Source organism: Piliocolobus tephrosceles, chromosome 12 (genome assembly GCF_002776525.5).
Source record: "Piliocolobus tephrosceles isolate RC106 chromosome 12, ASM277652v3, whole genome shotgun sequence".
Taxonomy (NCBI): Eukaryota; Metazoa; Chordata; class Mammalia; order Primates; family Cercopithecidae; genus Piliocolobus; species Piliocolobus tephrosceles.
In genome coordinates this window covers 74,640,301-74,661,025 of record NC_045445.1, presented here as the reverse complement: position 1 = coordinate 74,661,025, position 20,725 = coordinate 74,640,301, and the positions used below count along the sequence as shown (strand labels likewise).

Genomic DNA, 20,725 nt, shown 5'->3' with positions numbered 1-20,725 from the left:
TCCATTTATTAATAGACATGAAAATCCCTAATCAAGGTATGATGTCTAGTTACAGAAAGAGAGAGTAAAAGAGAGAGACCAACCACTACTACTACCAAACAAAAAACAAAACAAACCAAAACAGCAAAACATTTATTCATAGATGTATAAAGATATTCATGCAAATTTATTAAATTTTTTTTCCTAGATACATTAGATAGCATTCAGCCTTTGGCCACAATATTTGTGTATGCACACAGTTATCTTCCACTGCATAAAATGCTAAGAATTTGTTTACTTTATATATTGATATAGTACTTACTTTAGAGCTTTATAAATATTAACTCATTAAATATTCATAGAGGTAGGTACTATTATCATCTCACTTAACAGATGAGGCAACTGAGGCACAGAAATATTTAAATAACCTGCCCAAAGCCTCACAGCTAAGAAGTGGCAGAGACAAGGTTTGAATCCAGTAAGGCTGGCACCAGAGTCCATGCTCTTCTTGCCTACTGTAAATCATGCCTTATTATTTATCAAATATTTGGATTTTATATAATATTATATCCCCATACATATGAATAAATGTATATGGCATGGAGAACCAAGGCTATTTAAAACCCAGAAGTAAAATGACAAAATATTAGAGCTAAAATTCCCTTTAAAAGTTATCTGGTTTAACATGCTTATTTTAAAGAAGAAATGGGGACCCAGAGAAATTAAGTTACCCTCTCAGGGTCACACAGGCATTCAATTGCAGAGGTAGAATAAGAATTCAAGACTTCTCATTCTCAGTCTATGACTAATTTAAGTAAAGACCACAACTTATATTTTCAAATAAATGTCATCATTTTGAAGGTGACTTCACAAGGCTGTATGCTTATCTTAATGACGCTGTATTTCACCGAATATTCTCACACTCTTTGAAATTGTCTTTGGAATTAGTTTGATCTGATCAAGAAAAAATGAGTCTTTAAACAATGTCGTCATATCATGCTTTTGAACAAAAATGACATTTTTTCTACTTGATCTCTAACTTCACTGTTCAGACTGGCTATGAATGGCTTTTGATTGTTTCCCAATAATTTACCTACCCTTAAAAATCAAAGATTTGTCACCCATAAAATTATTCTAAAGAATATGATTCATGTTCTGAGTGTAATTCTAAAAGAGAATTCTGAAAATTGAAATACACATATAGACCTTCACAGTGACAAGTTTGGAGAGACAAACTCATTTGGATTCCTGATTTTTAATAAATTTATTATATAAAGAAAACATTATCACTGTGAGGAATCCCATGTCCTAAAAGTTTCAATTCACTTATGAAGTATAGAAAATACTAAGTGTGTGTGGTGTGTAGGATGTGTTTCTTGGGTAACTTTTCTCAGATTTAGAGGTTCCAAATGAAGATTACTACTCATACTCTCAGGCAAAAGAGATTTAATGAAGATGTATACCTTGGTGTGGTATATAGAATGTGATGATAGCATACCTACAGAGGTTTTGAGAGTTAAACAATTCAGGTAAGTAGAGCAAGAAAATAGGCAAAGCACAAGTTAAATCAGAGTAATATTACAGAGAAGGTCAGACAAACTCAGTAGAAGTCTAAATATAAGGCATTGAAGAGAGAAGGGAGGAATTAAAGAATACTTCAGAGTTGAAACATTGAGCTATTGGTGGTATCAGTGATGTTCCTAATGTTGGGAAGGGCAGGGAAATAGAAGTGTCTCAGTTTTAGATAAATTTCCACTTAAGATTGCTAGCTATTTGTTTTAACCTTCCTTGATCCCATCTGGAAAAGCTTGTCTAAATGACAGATAGATAGCTAGGTAGGTAACTAAACTAGAGGCCTATCACAGAACAAATGATGAAGGTATATAACTACTTGATGGTTATTTTAAAATAAAAATAACCGGAAAGTGCATATTTGTAATTAAACTGTTACTGATAAAATCGCTGAAACAAACAACTGGGTTTCTGAACGCCGGAGTTATGTTTCTAATCTCTTTGCACCTGACAAATACTCATGTTGGTAGGTACACCGCAGGGACATCTGAACTCAGGTTCTTTGCCATAGCTTAGAGGTAAACATCATTCCCCTAAAACTTGTTTAAATTTTACAAAAGAAACAGGCAAAAAATACATTGAACTTGATTTAAATCATTTTCAAGAATTGGCTAGTTGCTTAGTTTTCACTCTAATGAAATAAAATCATTAAAAAGCAACCAAATATTGCAAATAACATTATTAGCAATTATTTTATTTATGGTCATAAGTTATGGTTTAGAAATACTCTCTCTGTTTAGATTTTCATACCATATATTTAAGGGAAGGAAATTAGAAATAAGTAAATAGCAAGCCAATGCTTAACTTACATATAAAGTCACCCTAGCCCAAATTAATTCCATAGGGCCACTGGTGTTCAGAAATCTAGCCTTACTCTCTGAATGAATAATGATGTAGGGGATAAACAATCAGCCTGTGGCACAAACAAAAGGGAGCAAACCAGCAGGTACATTTAATTTAAAAAATATTATTTTTTTCTAAACTGCAGGTTTTGGAGGCCAGTGTCTGTTCAACATTTTTTTGGGTACTTGCCAAGTCCTTTAGCTATGGTGGGCAGGGACTTGTCATTTCCTGCCATATGAAGGCAGCAGGCTATGACAGGGAAAATAAAAATAGCACTACATGGCCACAAAGAAGTGTGGTCTACTCCATTTTGGTGCATGTGTGTGGAGAGGAGGTGATGCTTTTTTTTTTTTTTTTTTTTTTTTTTTTTTAACTGACTTGCTTTTGTTTTTACTTTCTTTGATTGTAATCCGATGTGGCTGCATAAATGTATCTCCATAAGAGTTGAGATTTTTAAATGAGGCAATGACTGTGTTTTGAGTTGTGTACTCTGCCTTAGCTAATGGATTGCAGATAAAGATGGTAATTTTCTAGCTGGAAGATTTTTTTTAAAGGTTAAATGGACGTGAAGCTAGAGGGGTCATTGTTGCTGCAAAGGAGGTGGTTTATTTTGCTTGTTACTAAAGTAATTTCAGTTTGCTTCACAAACACTTAAGTGAACACATTGTGATTATTTGGGGGAAACCGTGCAGGAAATCCTAGTCAGTTCAATGGGCAGTGTTCAAAGCAGTTTTTTTTTATCCATTGGCAGGTGACCAGTAAGGAAGAGCAAATTTCCTGGCAGATAAGCTTGAGAGGAGAGGAGAGACAAGCACGTAAAGAAAAAAAATCTGAATGCAATTATCAGTTAAAAAAAAAAAAAGTTTTTAAAAAAGTGACTTTGGGATTTTCAAATGTAAATGTTTTTCAGTGGCCAATATCATTAAATAAAACAATAGCTAACAATTACTAAATATGCCTTTAGATTTTATAACTTGAATGGCCTTTAAATGCTCTGCTGCAAAGATGATACAGAACTGGACAATTTAAAATAATGGTACTGTAAACGTGCAGATGTGGTATCTGTTTAACAGGTGTTTCTTAAAGATCTACTAATGGGCATTTAGTAAAGATCTATTCTAATTGTTGCAAGGAATGCATAAATTAATGGGACAGTGTTCCTACTCTCAAAGAGGTTACAATCTAGTGGTTGTGTAGACAACTATCTATACCATTACAGAAGTTGAACCATATCAGGCTATGGCACAGGTACATGCAACATGCTATGGGAATCTAAAGGAAGAAGGGCCAATTCCAATGTAAATGATTCAAGGAAGATTTATGGGAAGAAATTAGATAATCAAAATATCTCCTATTAGAGAATGAAAATTTTCCCACCCATCAAAGTGATAAAGTGTTGCTGGGAAGCTGGAAAATAAGGATGTTCAAATTAAAGTCAGACAGTCAGACAGAGACATCGAGGTACATGCTGTATGCTAGAACAGTGTGGCATGGTGGAAGCCTAGGGCATTTGAAAAGGTGTAATAATAAATCAGGCTATAAGGCAGAACAAGGCTTAGAATGTTAGATTTTTTAGGCCATTGTAGTGTGGATACTTGAAAGATTTTACACAGCTTAATAAGATAGTTCAACCTGTATCTGATAAAGGCAATTGCAGAAATATGTCAGTCTAAAATAAGAAAGTCTTGCTATTTAACGTATTAAAAAGGAAGTAGGGCAATTGCTCATGTCAAAATTTTATAAAAAGAGAAAACGTGAATTTGTTTTTGCCTTCTGAAATACTGCTGAGTGTTACTGATATTATGCTAAAAAGGTACAGAAAGTTTACTTTTGCCAGCAGGATATTTACTAGTCTATTACTTTTAGGTAGGAGACAACACTGTGTCCTTTGAGTTAATCCAGAATGGAGGTCCATTGTCTTTCTGAAAGAACATCTGGAAAGATTGGGAAGAAGGGATTTTTCTCAGTTTCCTAGATACTTTGTAATTAAAACTGTAGACTACAAGAAAAGAAGGGATAATATATTTCTGTTTTTAAAGCCAAAAAACAAAAGCAGACAACATTGACCTGCCAGTCCTCCTTCATTAGATCCCAACATCAAATTATATTACTTTTTATCCTATGAAATAAGGAGTCTCCAAAAATGAACCAAATATTGCAAATAATGTAAATTACTGAAAATTTATTTAGTAACAGAATATTGTGCAGTGGACACAAATATGTACCATTCCATTCAGATTTTGTCCATGCATTAAGCTCTAGGGCCTCACATGATCTCAGCCATGACTTGGGATGAAGTCTGCTATCCTTTAGGACACTTTATACATCTCATACAGGAGAGCAAAACGTGTGGGCCTTTGTGAATCTAGTACCTAAAAGATTATTGTGGGAAGAACAGAGGGAGTCATATGAAATGGTCCCATATGAATGGTTTTCACCACTCCCTTCCAATCAATATATATGATACTATCTGAGAAAAATGTGACAACAGTTCTGATGAGGACCTACATTATTATTTGATTTTGATATTTCATACTTGGAGCATCCTTATTATAGACTTGTAGTAGAGTGAGCTCCAGATGAATATGTCATTATCTGGGTACTTGGATCATGGGTACAATAGATTTATCACAAGTCTTTAAGGTTAATCTAGGAATCTCTCCCCGCCCCCACTACACCCCTATACCTTCCTTTGGAGATAGTTCCAGGGTACCTCCTACTACTCTAACATTTTACAATTATAACTCTGTTCTCAACTGTAGTAGCTTATAAAAGAAAAAGACAATGTAGAAGATGCATTAGAAATTATGTGTCACCTTCTGCTTCCACCAAAGCCAGGTGGCTTGTGCCATAGAGTTGTCATCACTGGTGGAAGATTACTTAAAGACTCCAGACATCTTTATTTTTAATGACACTCCAGTGTTACTAATCAGAAGGATAGTTCTGAGAGCCACAAGTTGCCAAAATGTTTGGTTTGTTTCTACTAATCAGGAGGGTTATGACACTGGAAGGAGAAATATAGGCCCACAATACTGGTTCCTTGCACGTCGTTACTGCTCAATGACAATGGAGGCTTATTTTCTGAATTGAGGGATAAAGTGAATTCTTCCAAAGTCTTGCCTAATTGATGGTAGGAAAAATCAATTTTTTGATTTTTCAATCAAAAGTATAGGAAAAATGGTAGAAAATTGAGAAATAACAAACCAGAATCCTGTTTAGTAGGAGTAGCAGAGGAAACATGCTACCAAGATCCAGAAAATTAATACAAGTCTAGCAAAAGATAAAACTGTGCCACTAAGGGAGGCTTATTTTCAATCATCTGTAATAATAGTTGTCAATGTTTTGCACCTCTCACCCATACCTTCCTCAAAACTTAATCTAAGGACAAAATCTAGTGTCTTGTCATTTAAAATGTAAGAATGAGATACCCGTATTTTAAATTAATTGTGTAGCTATTGATACACAAAATGTTTCATGGGCATATTTTTGTGTGTATTTTCTGAAAGCTCCGTGTGCACTTTATAGAGTAATTACTGAGAGGCCAACAATTCATTTTTGTCACTTGTATTTTAATATTTAAATTTTTAAATTTTAAATCATTTAAATTAGGATTATTTCTAAAAGTTTCTGAAAACACTAATGTCTGCTTAGAGACTTCTGTATTTTCTTCTGTTCTTTAAAATTAAATGCTGTAGATTTTGGATAATATATTGTGAAGAAAATGACTCCCAAATATAAGTAAAGAACAAGTAAATGTGGAGGAATAAAACCAAGCACTAAGACAAAAAGAAAAAAACAAAGCTGATATAGTAACTGAGCATAAAGGCCAAGGATGCAAAAGCTCTGGGATCTACTGGGATATGTTGTACATGCTCCAGAAATTCTTAGTTTGTGTGAAGCACTGACATTTCCAGGGAAAGCTTGCCAGGTTTAAGTTCCTGGGCCCCATCTTTAAAGGTGTGAGTCTGGCATTTGCAGCCTAAACTCTCTAGGACAAAAGGCTTATCCTCAAGCAAAAAGGAAATTGGGCCCAAACCAAATAGGAAAGAATGTTTACCCTCCTTCTTCTTAAAATAAGGATTTTCAGTCCCTTAAAATCACACCATATGGGGTAGTCACCTATACCAACAATTCTGGCCAGAGCCTGGAGTGAGGCCTTGATAACTGGTTTCATTTTCCATTCCATGCTTGGTCTTTCTACCAGACCCCATAAGGCTGGTTTACTCCTCCCTTTTCACAGGCTATTAATCGTGTGGAGTAGTGGATAGGGCACACTCTCAAGGAGAAAACTGCTAGAGGACTGCAAAAAAGTGAAAGGGGCCAGAAGAATCTGATTATCTTGGACCTTAGTTTATTTTATGTGAGCTTGGAAGCCCATAACTTTCCTTTAAAAATCCTGTTTCTTGTCCAAATGTTCATGTTTTCTCTGAGACACAAGGTGAACATTCAGAAAAGCTGGAGGAAAATCCCCACAGCCCTGTCAGCACCGAGAACAGGAAACATACAGCTTTCCCACTGTAACATACTAACTTGTGATCTTCTCATCACTTCTACTAAGTGGAAATATTTGAAATTTAATGTGCAAAATGGCACTTTGTAAAATTGTGACTTGTCTCTTAAGAGCTGGAGTATACACACCTGGAGTGCTAAAAACAGAAGACACTGATAGCCAGCCAGATATTTGGCTACATGTAATCCTAAACTGTCGGCTCAGTGTTTTATAGTATCTATCAAAAGTGATTTAATATTTTCACTAGTCTTTTAACCATGTATAGATAAACAAGGTTTGTGAACCACTATGAATCACAAGGTAAACAGTAGTCAACAAAATGGGGCTGTATAATATTGTTTGCAAAAGGCCATAGTATGTATAGACTTAAATGGATCTTTTTTTTTTTCTTTCTTTCTTTTTTTTTTTTTTTTGAGATGAGTCTTGCTCTTTTTCCTGGCTAGAATGCAGTGGCTCGATCTCCGCTCATTGAAATCTCTGCCTCCCGAGTTCAAGCAATTCTCCTGCCTCAGTGTCACAAGTAGCTGGGATTACAGGCACGTTCCACCACACCCAGTTAATTTTTTATTTTTAGTAGAGATAGGGTTTCACCACGTTGGCCAGGATGGTCTCTATCCTGACCCTGTGATCCGCCAGATGTGGCCTCCCAAAGTGCTGGGATTATAGGCGTGAGTCACTGCGCCCTGCCTAAAGGGTTTTTCTTATTACATTAGGCTCTGGTTTAGATCTAAACTTAGACCTAAACTTAGTTGAATCTAATTGAGTTTCTTCTACATGCAAAGTAGCTGTGCACTTTGGAGGTGGAAGATTATAATGGTCATGAAAACACTGTCTTTGCTGGCAAGCTGCTCACAATTTTGTGGAATGAATAAGAAAGGGACATATTTCTGACACAAAGTGCTTTGGGAGTTCACAAGTAGGTATGATCACAACTAGGCAAGATATCACAAAAGTCTTATGAAGAAGGCAGCATTTTAAGATAGTGGCCTTGGAGGACAGGCAGGATTTCAACAGGTAAAGATGGGATAGAGCAATTTAAGCAGACAGAAAGTCAAAAACACAGGCAATGAAGATAGGAAAACAGTGAATTCCCTTAAAAAATTCAGTTTGGTTATGTAGCTTAACAAAATAACTGAACTGGTTTTGGTATTGCCCTTTATCACTCAATGAAGATTTTCGGATTTTAAGACTCTCCAATTTGGTTATCTGTGACGCTTGTTAAAATGTAGATCCTTTGGCTCTACTCTGACAAATAAGATTCAGTCGTCCATTGGGAATGCACATCTTTAATAAGCACTCCAGTTAGCCTAGGTGCCAAATGTTGAGAAACCCTGCCTAAGTAAAAGCAGAAGAATAAAAACAGACCCTGAGAGGTAAAAGCAGTGTAAGAATACACAGCCTAACTTTTTGTTTGTTTGTTTTCCAATGGATGGTAGGGGCAGGGAAGGGAATAGTAGCTAAAGGTCTTGTTAATTTTCATACAGGTTGAATAGCCTGTGGGGTCCTCAATAATAGTTGGTTTCCCTATTCTCCAGAATATGAAATGATCACAAATTAAGATATATGAGAAAAGGCAATATGACTGGTGATGTAAGGCTGAGTGACAACCTTCTTGCTGTCTCCAAGTAATTAAAAGAGTACTTCTCAGAGCAGAGACACAGAATGCAGTCTGATTAAGAGGAAATGGCTTTCAGATCTCAGCAGAGAAATTTAGACTTAGCTAAGTAAAATAACTTCCTGGCAAAAAGGCAATGTTCACAATAACTGTATTGTCTCTCTACACATATGTGTTTCCTCTCTTCATGAAATTGACCTGGGGGAACTTGTAGATGTTGAAGCTAAGATAAATTGGGAGCCTGGTTCGAAGTGACATCCAGGAGCACCTCTCTTTAAAACTGATTTTTTTTTAAAAAAAGTGATAGAATACTCAGTAGGGCAAAACTAGTGAATTTCCTAGGAGAACTAACCAGGCAAATACTTTTCAAAGCATTTTGTTACTTTGAAGATTTAAAAAAATAAAAATGAAGCCCTGAGATTTGCCTGTGTGCTGATCAGAATTAGGAGGAAATTGTTCTGTTCTCTTCTGTCCAGAACTTGTGATTACTCATGTGTCATAATGGTACAATTTCCTCTGATATACGTGCACACAACTATTCAGTTTAACATCATTTGCAGTCACTTACAGCACACTAGGTCTGCTTTTCTGGGCTTAATAAAGTGTGCACCTAACCAGACTGTAATATAAAGCTGAATTTTGAGCAAGTGGTTGCTTGTTACCTGTGATGGGATGGTTTCTGGACAGGGCTTCACACCCTAAAATGTAAACAAAATGTGCTGTTTCACTTACCATGAAATTGAAGTAAAATAACAATAATAATTTGTTCAGGCGCTCAATGAAGCACACTTCAAACCACATGGATTTGATCATTCAAAGCAGGATGTTTCGTAATTCCCATTTCATTTTTGTTCTTCCCACACGTATCTTTAAAGTTAGTTAAGTCCTCCTAGATTTCAGTAGCCTTGAGGCAACTATCCAGTCACCTAAACTAAAATTTATTTACCTCAGAACAAGGGTCATAGACCCAACTGAGTCAACTTGTTATGGATTTGATTCTCTGTTCTGGGGCTACATCTGCTGTCTCAGGTAATTAAGAGGTGACTAAATGACTCCAGTAAATGGGATTATTTAAAGAGAAGCTGGTTATTCACTTATTTTTAGACATATAGGAATGATTTTGATCAAATGATGGTTCAAGGACAAATGCTGGGCTCGCTGTATCAAAACCAAACGGAGAGCTTTGAAAAGATACAAATGGCATACTGTACCCCACGAGTACTCAATCAGAATCTCTGGAGGAAACACCCAGAAGCTTTTATTTTATTTTTTAACCTTCCCCAGATGATTCAGACAATCAGTAAGGTTAGCAAAGCCGTAATCCAAATCATAGTTTCTCAAATGTTAATACACGGAAGAATCATCTGAGTTCATTGTTAAAACACAGATCTTGATGCATCAGGTCCAGGGTGACGCCTGAGATTTTGAATTTGTAACAAGCTCCCAAGTGTCATTCGTTCATGTATTTTGATTTATATTACTAATATAAATTAATTTATATTTATATAAATTATATATATTTATATAAAACAAGGGGCTAGATTACTTCTCATGTTCTTTCAAGCTATGTTTTTCTGTGATTATAAAGTGCCTTGTAGAAACTGCACCATATACCCTTCCCTTACATAAGAATTTTTCATTCAAACTAGAATATTTTGCTGAACATAGGCTTTTCTTTTTTTTCAAAGCTGGGCCAGGAAATAATTGACTTATTTTATTTTGCTTGCAGCTCTGCCTTTGTTTCCTACTTTTTAGCTTTTGACATATAGCTGAAAAAGTCCCAGAAAGCTGATCTTTCCAAGTTAATCATCCCTGAAGAGTGGCGGACTCATAGTGCACTAAAGCAATCCTTTCTTCTATGTGAGCCAAAAAAGAAAAACAGCCTGCCAGACACCTGTAAAGAGAAGGCTATCGTCATATAGGAATTTGAGGAACTGCTATATGGTACACTGCTTTTCCAAATGGGAGAGAATCAGCTCTCATGATGTCCCAGAGGGCCTTGAAATAAACAAGAGAGAAATTGTAACAGCTTGTCATCTGTGCTTGTACACTAGACTTCCATATAGTTACTCTAGAGAAATCTAAATAAAAAATGCAGATAGTTCTTTGAAAAAATCCTCAAGTAATATGTAGAGACTCAGGCAGATGTGGTAAAAAGAGGAAGATTATTTTATACTTGGTATCTCCAACCCACTGGCAAGCAATCTTTTGGAAGGAACAGCAGTTGATTGTGGATTTAGGTTTTGAACCACCATTAGGCAAAGATAGTTTCTCTAGAGAGAATCATGCCTGCTAATTACACATGTACCGGGCCAGATGGAGACAATACAGATTTTCGTTACTTTATTTATGCAGTGACATACACTGTCATTCTTGTGCCAGGTCTCATAGGGAATATATTAGCCCTGTGGGTATTCTATGGTTATATGAAAGAAACAAAACGAGCTGTGATATTTATGATAAACTTAGCCATTGCTGACTTACTACAAGTTCTTTCCTTGCCACTGAGGATCTTTTACTACTTGAATCATGACTGGCCATTTGGGCCTGGTCTCTGCATGTTCTGTTTCTACCTGAAGTATGTCAACATGTATGCAAGCATCTACTTCTTGGTCTGCATCAGTGTGCGACGATTTTGGTTTCTCATGTATCCCTTTCGCTTCCATGACTGCAAACAGAAATATGACCTGTACATCAGCATTGCTGGCTGGCTGATCATCTGCCTTGCATGTGTACTCTTCCCACTCCTCAGAACTAGCGATGATACCCCTAGCAATAGGACCAAATGCTTTGTGGATCTTCCTACCAGGAATGTCAACCTGGCCCAGTCCGTTGTTATGATGACCATTGGCGAGTTGATTGGGTTTGTAACTCCACTTCTGATTGTCCTGTATTGTACCTGGAAGACGGTTTTATCACTGCAAGATAAATATCCCATTGCCCAAGATCTTGGAGAGAAACAGAAAGCCTTGAAGATGATTCTAACCTGTGCAGGGGTATTCCTAATTTGCTTTGCACCTTATCATTTCAGTTTTCCTTTAGATTTCCTGGTGAAGTCCAATGAAATTAAAAGCTGCCTAGCCAGAAGGGTAATTCTAATATTTCATTCTGTGGCATTGTGTCTTGCTAGTCTGAATTCGTGTCTTGACCCAGTCATATACTACTTTTCCACTAATGAGTTCCGAAGACGACTTTCAAGACAAGATTTGCATGACAGCATCCAACTCCATGCAAAATCCTTTGTGAGTAACCATACAGCTTCCACTGTGACAACTGAATTGTGCTAAAACAAAAAACCAAGCTGAATATGACCTGAAATGCAAGTACCTCAGAACATATCTGCAATACCGAAGCCACGGGGAAGAATTCGCAAAAAAACACAGCTTTTCAGTTCTGCTCTATCTTACTGCTGTGGGGAATTCACTTCTTCAAAGCAGGACCTATTTGGAGCATTATGATCCACCATTATTGATGTTGACATATCCGTGTAGTAATTTTTCATCAAGTCTGTAAATCTTAAAATATCAAATTTCTGTGACATCCTACAAACATATGCTCTCAACTCTAGTCAGTACTTTTATCTGTGACCCTCAGGCACAAAAAGAGTATTAGCTTGGAGCCACCATAAGCATTTCATTTTGTTACAGCAGATACTGAGTCTTTATATTCAGAGGAAATGTAGGTGTCTTTTTATATTAGTAATCACAGTTTACATGCCATTTTCATATGTTTGGTTATATTTTTGTGGGATGGATGATATATTACCCTGTGTAAAGAAAATGTTGTAAACATAAGATCATTTTTATCTCTCAAGTGTGATTACATTTCAGAGTTTGAAGACTAGAATAGCTCTTTTCTTCATTTTTGTGTCAACATGAAACATTATTTGTCACACCTGTTCACAGAATGAAAATCTGAACTCACGTCTCTGGCATATTTAAACTAAGAACAATATACATATTTACCTATGATAACCCTCTGTGACTAGAAAGATGCCATGTTGCATCTACCTAGGACAGGTAGTTTGTCAAAGTCCACACAAGGTGACTCAAATGGCCTCCAAGCCCAGGAGAAAGCAGAAAGGTGACAATCATAGTTCTGGCTCTCTTACACTTTTTCTAAAGAACATTTCTGGAGATGTATGGACCTGCCTAGTAGAGGAAATTTTTAATCATGCTTCTGGAGATACATTGAGGTAGTGTTGACAGGTTCCTGCACTTTCTGAGCCTATGGAAGAAGTAGTGCACTAATGAATCATTAAACCTAGGCCAGAATGAAAAGATGAAGCAAAGTTGGCTAATCCTTTTAAAATTCTCATCACATTTTATTTCTTACTCTAATATAAGGACACTTAGCTTAGACTGCCAAGTCACTTACCCAAGCCAGAGTAAGTCTCTCTGCCCCATCATTGCATACATATTGCAGTCAGTCACATGGACCCTAGAATCCACATTGATTTTTTTTTGGTCTAGCTTTGCCCCAGGCATACCATTCTAAAGCCTCCAAAGTCTAGCTCTTAGCAGCTGGGGAAGGCAATTATTTTACCTTTTGAAAAATGTATAGAAGATTAATTTGGTCAGCCTTGGGCAACCAATGGCCGATGACTTGCCTACTACCTGTTTGGTACTGTTTTGCGGGAAACAGACCCAGGATATTAGTCGTAATTAAACCTTAGGTTGTAAGTATGAGAATATTTTGAAACATGTTTTAGCAAAAATCTCTAACTTTAAGAAAGTTCTACTTAAAATCTGTGTGCTATATAATGAAGATACCTTCTATGTCTCACAGAAGGAATGTAGAACCCAATCAAAGGCTTTATCATATTTAGAGGAAAGGGGTTGTTTCAGGCATACAGTTATGATACTAATACATCAGGGGAAAACTGGTGACATCAAAATGAATTCCAATATCTAGACTGATGGAAGGTTTTCTAAAGTTTTCTTTGGACAAGTGTTGATTTTACACATATGTTGTTATCAAGATAATACCCTATTAGAAAACTGATTTGTGCTGCTAGCAAGTGTATCTATGTGTCTTCTAACAATTCATTGTAATGTAAATGTTTTGATGTGTTAAATAAGTTTTAAGTAAGTGTTAAATTGTATTTTAAATAGCGTAACTATAACTGTGTCTTGTCTCTTTGAAGTGTCTTTTTTTTAAACTATAATTTAGTGTTGTAATAGAATTGCAAGTAACAATTTTGTGGAATTGTGAAATAACTGTGGGTACTTGTAATGTGAGAGTCTTATCTATACCATTTGTGCTTACTATTGTCTAGATTAGCATGAATTACACTTCTTAAGGTCACTTTGGAAGATGATTGATTTGATTTGACTAACATATTGATTTCACTTTGACTACATATTTTTTAAAGAGGAAGGGAAATATTTTCAGGAGATGATTGACCTTCTTAGAAGAATGGTTGAGGGTAGGACCCATTTGTTAGGCAGCCCATTTACATCATTCCAAAAAAGAACAAGTATTCAGTGTTCTTATGCTGCTGAGCTGAGGACACCCTTTTTCCCCAGGTCTGCTCATCTAAGTTTGTATTCAGTGCTCTGATTTACTTTATTCACTCCCTATCCCATCAATATGTTTTGTCTTCTGCTTGATTCCCTTGCTCTCCCAGGCAGCAACCTGATCAATTTATTCACACCATGGTGCTAATAGCTAATGTTAGATTAATATTAATTTACCCAGGAATATCTGAATTCCAGGCTTTAGGACTAGGCATTAAACCAAAGTGGTGACATTCAATGGAGGGCTAATACCTACTGAAGCAGACAGACTGGAGGGAAAGATATTTTGAAGAAAGTGGGTCCTACAGCACTGCCTTTCATATTGTATATAGTAAGCAAACACCTACTTTGCTTGCCATAATGAGAATGCTGACTTTTAAGAAATTAAGAAATGTATCCATGAACATGACTATCAGTTTCTCAGATGTCTGCTCATCTTCTTTTCATTTTGCCACTCTCCTTTCCTATGCTGGGCCTGATTTTCAGGGGAAAGTCTAAACTAGTAGCTTACTAATTTAAGAGTACTGCTGCAGCTACGATCCAGACAGCAGCCTCTTCTCTGAACTTCTCCATTCCATGGCTTATCTTTCCTCCAGACTTTTCATTTATCACTCTCTGGGTTCCATGAAATTGTGGTGCAAAGAGAAAATACCCTCAACCATAGTAACGTATACTTCAAGAAAAATAATTCCACATTTCCTATATAAAGTTGTTGAATTTTGATTCAAAAATGCATAAGTATTCCAATAAGAAAAACTTTGAATATGTAGTGATTTCTATGTAAAAATATTGTCATTATTATTATTATTATTATTATTATTGTTATTGAATTCAAATGGTTTATATGTTTTCATTGTCACTCAGTTAAGCAGCCAATTCTATTAACTGGTAATTCCACAAAGAGAAGCCATCTGCCCCAGGATCAACAGAACAAGCTGCCTTGGGCTGAGAGGGTGCATCTGTGGAACTCTTGCGCAACTTACATTTTATGTCCCATTTTGATTTTATTCCCAAGATACTGTGAAAATGTTGCACTTGGAATTTATTTATGGCTATAACTTATAATATTCATTTTAATAATAAAGATTGTCTTTGTAATTACATAGAAATTTTCTGCGTCCAGAAGTCAATGTGTACTTAGTCACTTCTTTCAACATACTGATAGACTTGATGATCTTTGTTAATGTTCTCACATGCATGGATAAAAGTCCCCTAAGACTCTATTCTCGCTTTTTCTCTCTTTTAGAGGTGCAGTCTATTCTCGAAAGGAAAGATAAGCCACATCCCCAACTTCATCCCACTCTTGCCACTCACTCCGTCCATAGATAGACATTTTATATTCATATTCTGCTAAACATTATTCCCCATCTTCACTGTGGACCAAGTTTTTGAGAACTACTTAAAGCTCTACATTTGTAATGATGGAACAGAGAGAATATTTTCTTCTTAGTCTTAAGGGTTGTTAAGATGTGGCAGTCTGAGTTTTTCTCTGGATTGTCAGGGGAATATAAAATCTCATCCTTTACTCTCCCGCCATGCTCTTCTCAAAACAAATCTACCTAAACAAAAAAAAAAAAAAATGTGTAAAGTCAGGAAAATTGTCTCTGACCCTTTCCTCAGCCTGGCTCTCTTTCTTCTACTTCAGCAACTCCCTCATCATCTCACCTATATCCCTAGCACTTTCAGGACCCCAAATATCTTCTGTAATAATCAAATTTTTAGGAATTACACATTTTGGCTGTTGCAAAAATATTTTCCTAGTTAGTGGTGAAGGGTTTCCCAAGGAAGAATTTTTGATGCTTTGATAAACCTGAATAAAATAATGGGATATAGATATCAGACATGCCCCATGCTTCAAATGCCCTCACATTTTATAGAGACTTCTTCTGTGCCCTCCTGAAGTCCGTCCAGAAACAATTTCACTGTCTTTGCCACCATATTTTGATGGAGTGGTGGAGGTAGGGGAGGAAGGAGTATGAGATAAACTCTCAAGTAAATGTGCCTATTTTGACTTGCTTATTACTTAGTTATTAAAGGATGTGGTATGGGGATGGAGAGAGCGAATTGTAATTTTACTGAACTTCACAGACCATTTCCTCTTCTTCAGAACTTCTTCAGCCTTAACCACTACTTGATTTTGCCAAATAATTCAAGTAATATAAATATGACAATACTATATTGTTTCTATTGCTTGTTGAATAATTATCTTCATCCTACTTCTTACTGCAATGCATATCTTCTGATTCAGCTACAGGCATAGCCCTATTCGATGTCTTCCACTTGCCTTCTTGTATCTCTTCAAAGAATAATAGAACAACTGCTCCATAGGGAAGGCTGTCATTAGGCCTGCCCTTCTGACTCCAACATTTACTTTTATTGCAGGAGTTCTTGAAGTTTGATTCGGGCCCATAATAGTGAGATTTTTTGGACTTTTCTAAGCAATGTTGAGTATCTACAACTTGTAAGAAGACTTGTAGCATTCATTATCTTTTAAAATGCTACTCTAATAAAAGTACAAAAATAAACAAAAAAAGTTTGAAGAAATGATGGTTCAAGTTATGGCACTGGCGTGGAAGCGTAGAGGAAGTAGTCATACTATAAATTACCCACACCATCTTTGCATAAAGTAAAACCCATAATAACAGCTTAAAAATGTTCTGAAATCGCATTATTGCCCTCTGTCATTAAACGAGTTTAACTTTTTTACTAAAGTGTATATAAGGAGATAATACTATGAAAAAAGTAATTCGGTAAACTTTTTACTATGAGAAACTTCAAACATCTTCAAAAGAAGAACAATAAATAAAATGAACACCCATTATTGAAATTCAAGCAATATCAACACATGGCCCAGTCTTCTTTCTTCTATGTCTGCATCCAATCCCCTACTCCAGATTATATTAAAGTGCATTTCCTTTATATAATTTAATCTATGAATACTGTAGTAAGTCACAGTATCATTTAAATGAACTTTTTAATGTATGATCAAAAGGTGCCAAGGAATAAAAACTGATTTTAGATGTATTCAGTAATTACATCAAACACTAAATTCCGAAAAGCAGAATAATTTCCCTTTGATTAATCTGAACAAGTTTAACTCAGAAAATATCATTTATTAACCTGAATCTTTTTTTTTTTTTTTTTTTAGGTAGGTGTTTCTTCTACTGCAGAAATGTAATGAAGACTAATGTTGAATTCAGTTCAGGGTCTCCTTGGTCCAAATTATGACTCCCGTGAGAAGGAGTCCAGTAGACTCAGCTTCACTGAATATAAAAATACTAATGTTAACAGACTGCATTTCCACATTGTAGTAAAAATGGTCTACTAAACAATACTCATAGAGTAGTATTAGAATGCATCTATGTAAATGTACACTCAGCAATGTTTCTGAAACTTATGCGATAGTTATTTGTACTCTGTGAATACTGCTCGTAGATAGGTGGGTAGACTTCTATAAAGTTTCCCTCAAACATTACACATTTTCTACCTTTCAATTTCTTCTGACAAGAATAGATTAGTTAGGCTATGGGTTCAACTGTGGTTAACAGAAATGTAGCTTAAACTACATACAAATATATTTCTCTCTCATGGAAAAGTATCAGCCATCATGGTGGCTATTCTTTGGAAGATGTTTTGGACATAGACTTCTGGATTGTAACACCAACATTTCTTGGGTATTCTTCTAATCTAAATGGTGCAAGGTACTGTTGAAAAAATTAATTGGGGGATCACATCAAGTTAAAATATTTCTGCACAGCAAAGAATATAATCATCAAAGTGAAGAGACAACACACAGAATGAGAGATAATATTTGCAAACTACCCATTTGACAACGGATTAATAACCATAATATATAAGAAGCTCAAACAACCTTATAGTAAAAAATCTAATAATCTGATTCAAAAATGGGCAAAAATTTTGAATAGACATTTCTCAAAAGAAGACATACAAGTGACAAAAGGTCATATGAAAATGTCCTCAACATTACTGATCATCAGAGAAATGTAAATCAAAACTATGATGAGATATTATCTCACCCCAGTTAAAATGGGGTTTTTTTTTTTTTTTTTTTTTTGTTTTTTTTTTCCTTAAAGAGTGGCAATAACAAATGTTAGCAAGGATGTGGAGAAAAGGCAACCCTCATACATTGTTGGTGGGAATGTACATAGTGGTGTTAGTACAACCACTATGGAGAAGAGTTTGGAGGTTCCTCAAAAAAGCAAAACTTGAACTACCATAAAATCCAGCAATCCCACTGCTGGGTACATAACTGAAAGGCCATCAATTTATCAAACAGATATCTGCACTCCTATGTTTGTTGCAGGGCACTGTTTACAAATAGCTAAGATTTGGAAACAACCTAAGTGTCCATCGATAGATGGATGATAATGAAAATGTGGTACATAAACACAATGGAATAAAATTCAGCATAAAAAGAATGTGGTTCTGCCATTTGCAACAACATAGATGGAAATGGAGATCATTATAGCGAAATAAGCCAGGCACATAAAGACAGACATCATATATTCTCACGTATTTGTGGGATCTAAAAATCAAAACAGTTGAGCACATAGACATTGAGAGTAGAAGAATGGTTACCAGAGGCAGGAAAGTGTGATGGGGGTGGTGTTGGGGAGGGCGGGGATAGTTAATGGGTACAAAAAAAAAAAACAGAATGAATAAGACCTACTATCCGATTGCAAAACAGTGTGACTATAGTCAACAATAACTTAATTGTACATTTTAAAATTACTTATATAGTGTAATTGGATTGTTTGTAACTCAAAGGATAAATGCCTGGGGGGATGGAAACCCCATTCTCCATGATGTGCTTATTTCACATACCATGCCTGTATCAAAACATCTCATGTACCACATAAAAATATACACCTGCTGTGTACCTACAAACATATATATGTATATTTTTTGAGATGAAGTTTTGCTCTGTCACCAGGCTGGAGTGCAGTGGCATGATCTCAGCTCACTGCAAGTTCTGTCTCACAGGTTCAAGCGATTTTCCTGCCTCAGCCTCCCAAGCAGCTGGGACTACAGGGGCATGCCACAACACCCAGCTAATTTTTGTATTTTTAGTAGATATGGGATTTCACCATGTTGGTCAGGATGGTCTCGATCTCTTGACCTCATGATCCACCCGCCTTGACCTCCCAAAGTGCTGGGATTACAGGCATGAGCCACCACGACTGGCCACCTACAAATATTTTTGAAAACTAAAATAAATAAATAAATGGGAGATCCTTATGCAGAAATGGCTCTAGTGTCTTGGGCTCCTACATAAGCAAAGTGAAGCCCAATGTAACAGCAAAATGAAGCTTAAACTTAACCAATCAGAAACTGCCAAAACCCTATAACTAGGGACTTTCAACCCCAAATAAAGCAAATTCCTATCTGTAGCCAAGCAAGTGATTTCTTTACCTTGCTTCCACATTCAACCTATAAAAGCTTGCTACTCACACTGCTAAAACAAAGCTCCCTAAACATCTTCTGTTTCTGAGTGCTGCCCAGTTCACAAATTGCTCTTTGCTCAAACTCTGATAAATTTAATTTGTGTAAAGTTTTCTTTTAATCATATCTTATCACATGGACATTGTAGCTAGTATGACTGAGAAATGGGGAAAAGGAGGCATGACTCTTCCCTTTAAGTGGATGACGGGAAATTGTGAATATTCTTTCTGCTTGCAAACTACTAGCTAAAAATCAGCTATGTAGCCCTGCCAAACTGCAAGGGAGGTTAGAAATTATAGTCATTATTCAGGTGGCCATATGCTATTAGATATTACTTTATTATGGAAGAAATGAAGAACAAATATGGGGACAGAGTGTGTCCCTATCATTCTAGGTATGTCAAAGGCACCAGCAATGTCATTTGCCTTAAAGATGTCATCTAAACTGCAAACCCCAGTAGACCTTAGTATGTTCATTCCATTTTTTAAAACCACCACTTTCCTCTAATAAAGTCACAACTTTTCTTCCCCGTTTGGTTATCCAAACCATCCAATATCACCTATACTTACAGCAAACAGAGTAGTAGCCTCTAGAAAATATGATGATAGTGGTGCCCTGGCAGTGTATGAACAAGGTTTAATATCAGCAAGCTGGGAAATCAAAGACGAGGACATATGGAATGACTGCATTGGTCGGTGTCCCACCTATGATTTCTTCACTCTGTCCCCAGAGAGGAGGCAACACTCCCTTTCTATGAGTCAACTCAGATATATAGCATAGCATTGCCCCCAAAGTTAATTGCTCAAAGGAATTAAAATCACTTCAAAAGTCTTTTACAGTAACTGCTCCCTCTGCCTAGAATGTTCTTCCAATACCTGTCTTGTCTCTTCCTTCAGTTTTAAAAGTCCTTCAGTTCTCAAAGTTGACACCCTAGCTAAAGAGTTCCCCATCCCTAGAGACAAAAGTTTACTTCTAATACATTACCTTGAATTTTTCCCTCATGACTCTTCATTTGTAATTGTTTTTAAAATTTGTTTATTGTATGTCTGCCCCACTTGAATATTAGATTTGTTCATTTTGTGTCTGCAACACCTAGCCCACTACCTGCAACATAGTAAACATGCAAAAAATGTATGTTGAATGCATACGTAGATAATAAATCTAAATAAGCAGAAATCTATTATCCAGCACTCTTTTTATGAAATGCTACATCAATTGATAGCT

General features: G+C 36.1%; 1 protein-coding gene across 1 annotated transcript in view; it reads left to right on the top strand.

Annotated features, from left to right (window-relative positions):
• Positions 1–15,147, top strand: part of GPR174 (G protein-coupled receptor 174) — a 29,678-nt gene extending 14,531 nt beyond the window's left edge. The window contains exon 3 of the mRNA XM_023202835.1: positions 10,249–15,147. Within this exon, the coding sequence (XP_023058603.1) occupies positions 10,805–11,806 (1,002 nt within the window). The 5' untranslated portion in view covers positions 10,249–10,804 and the 3' untranslated portion in view covers positions 11,807–15,147. The remainder of the gene's footprint in view (positions 1–10,248) is intronic.
• Positions 15,148–20,725: the final 5,578 nt, after the last annotated feature.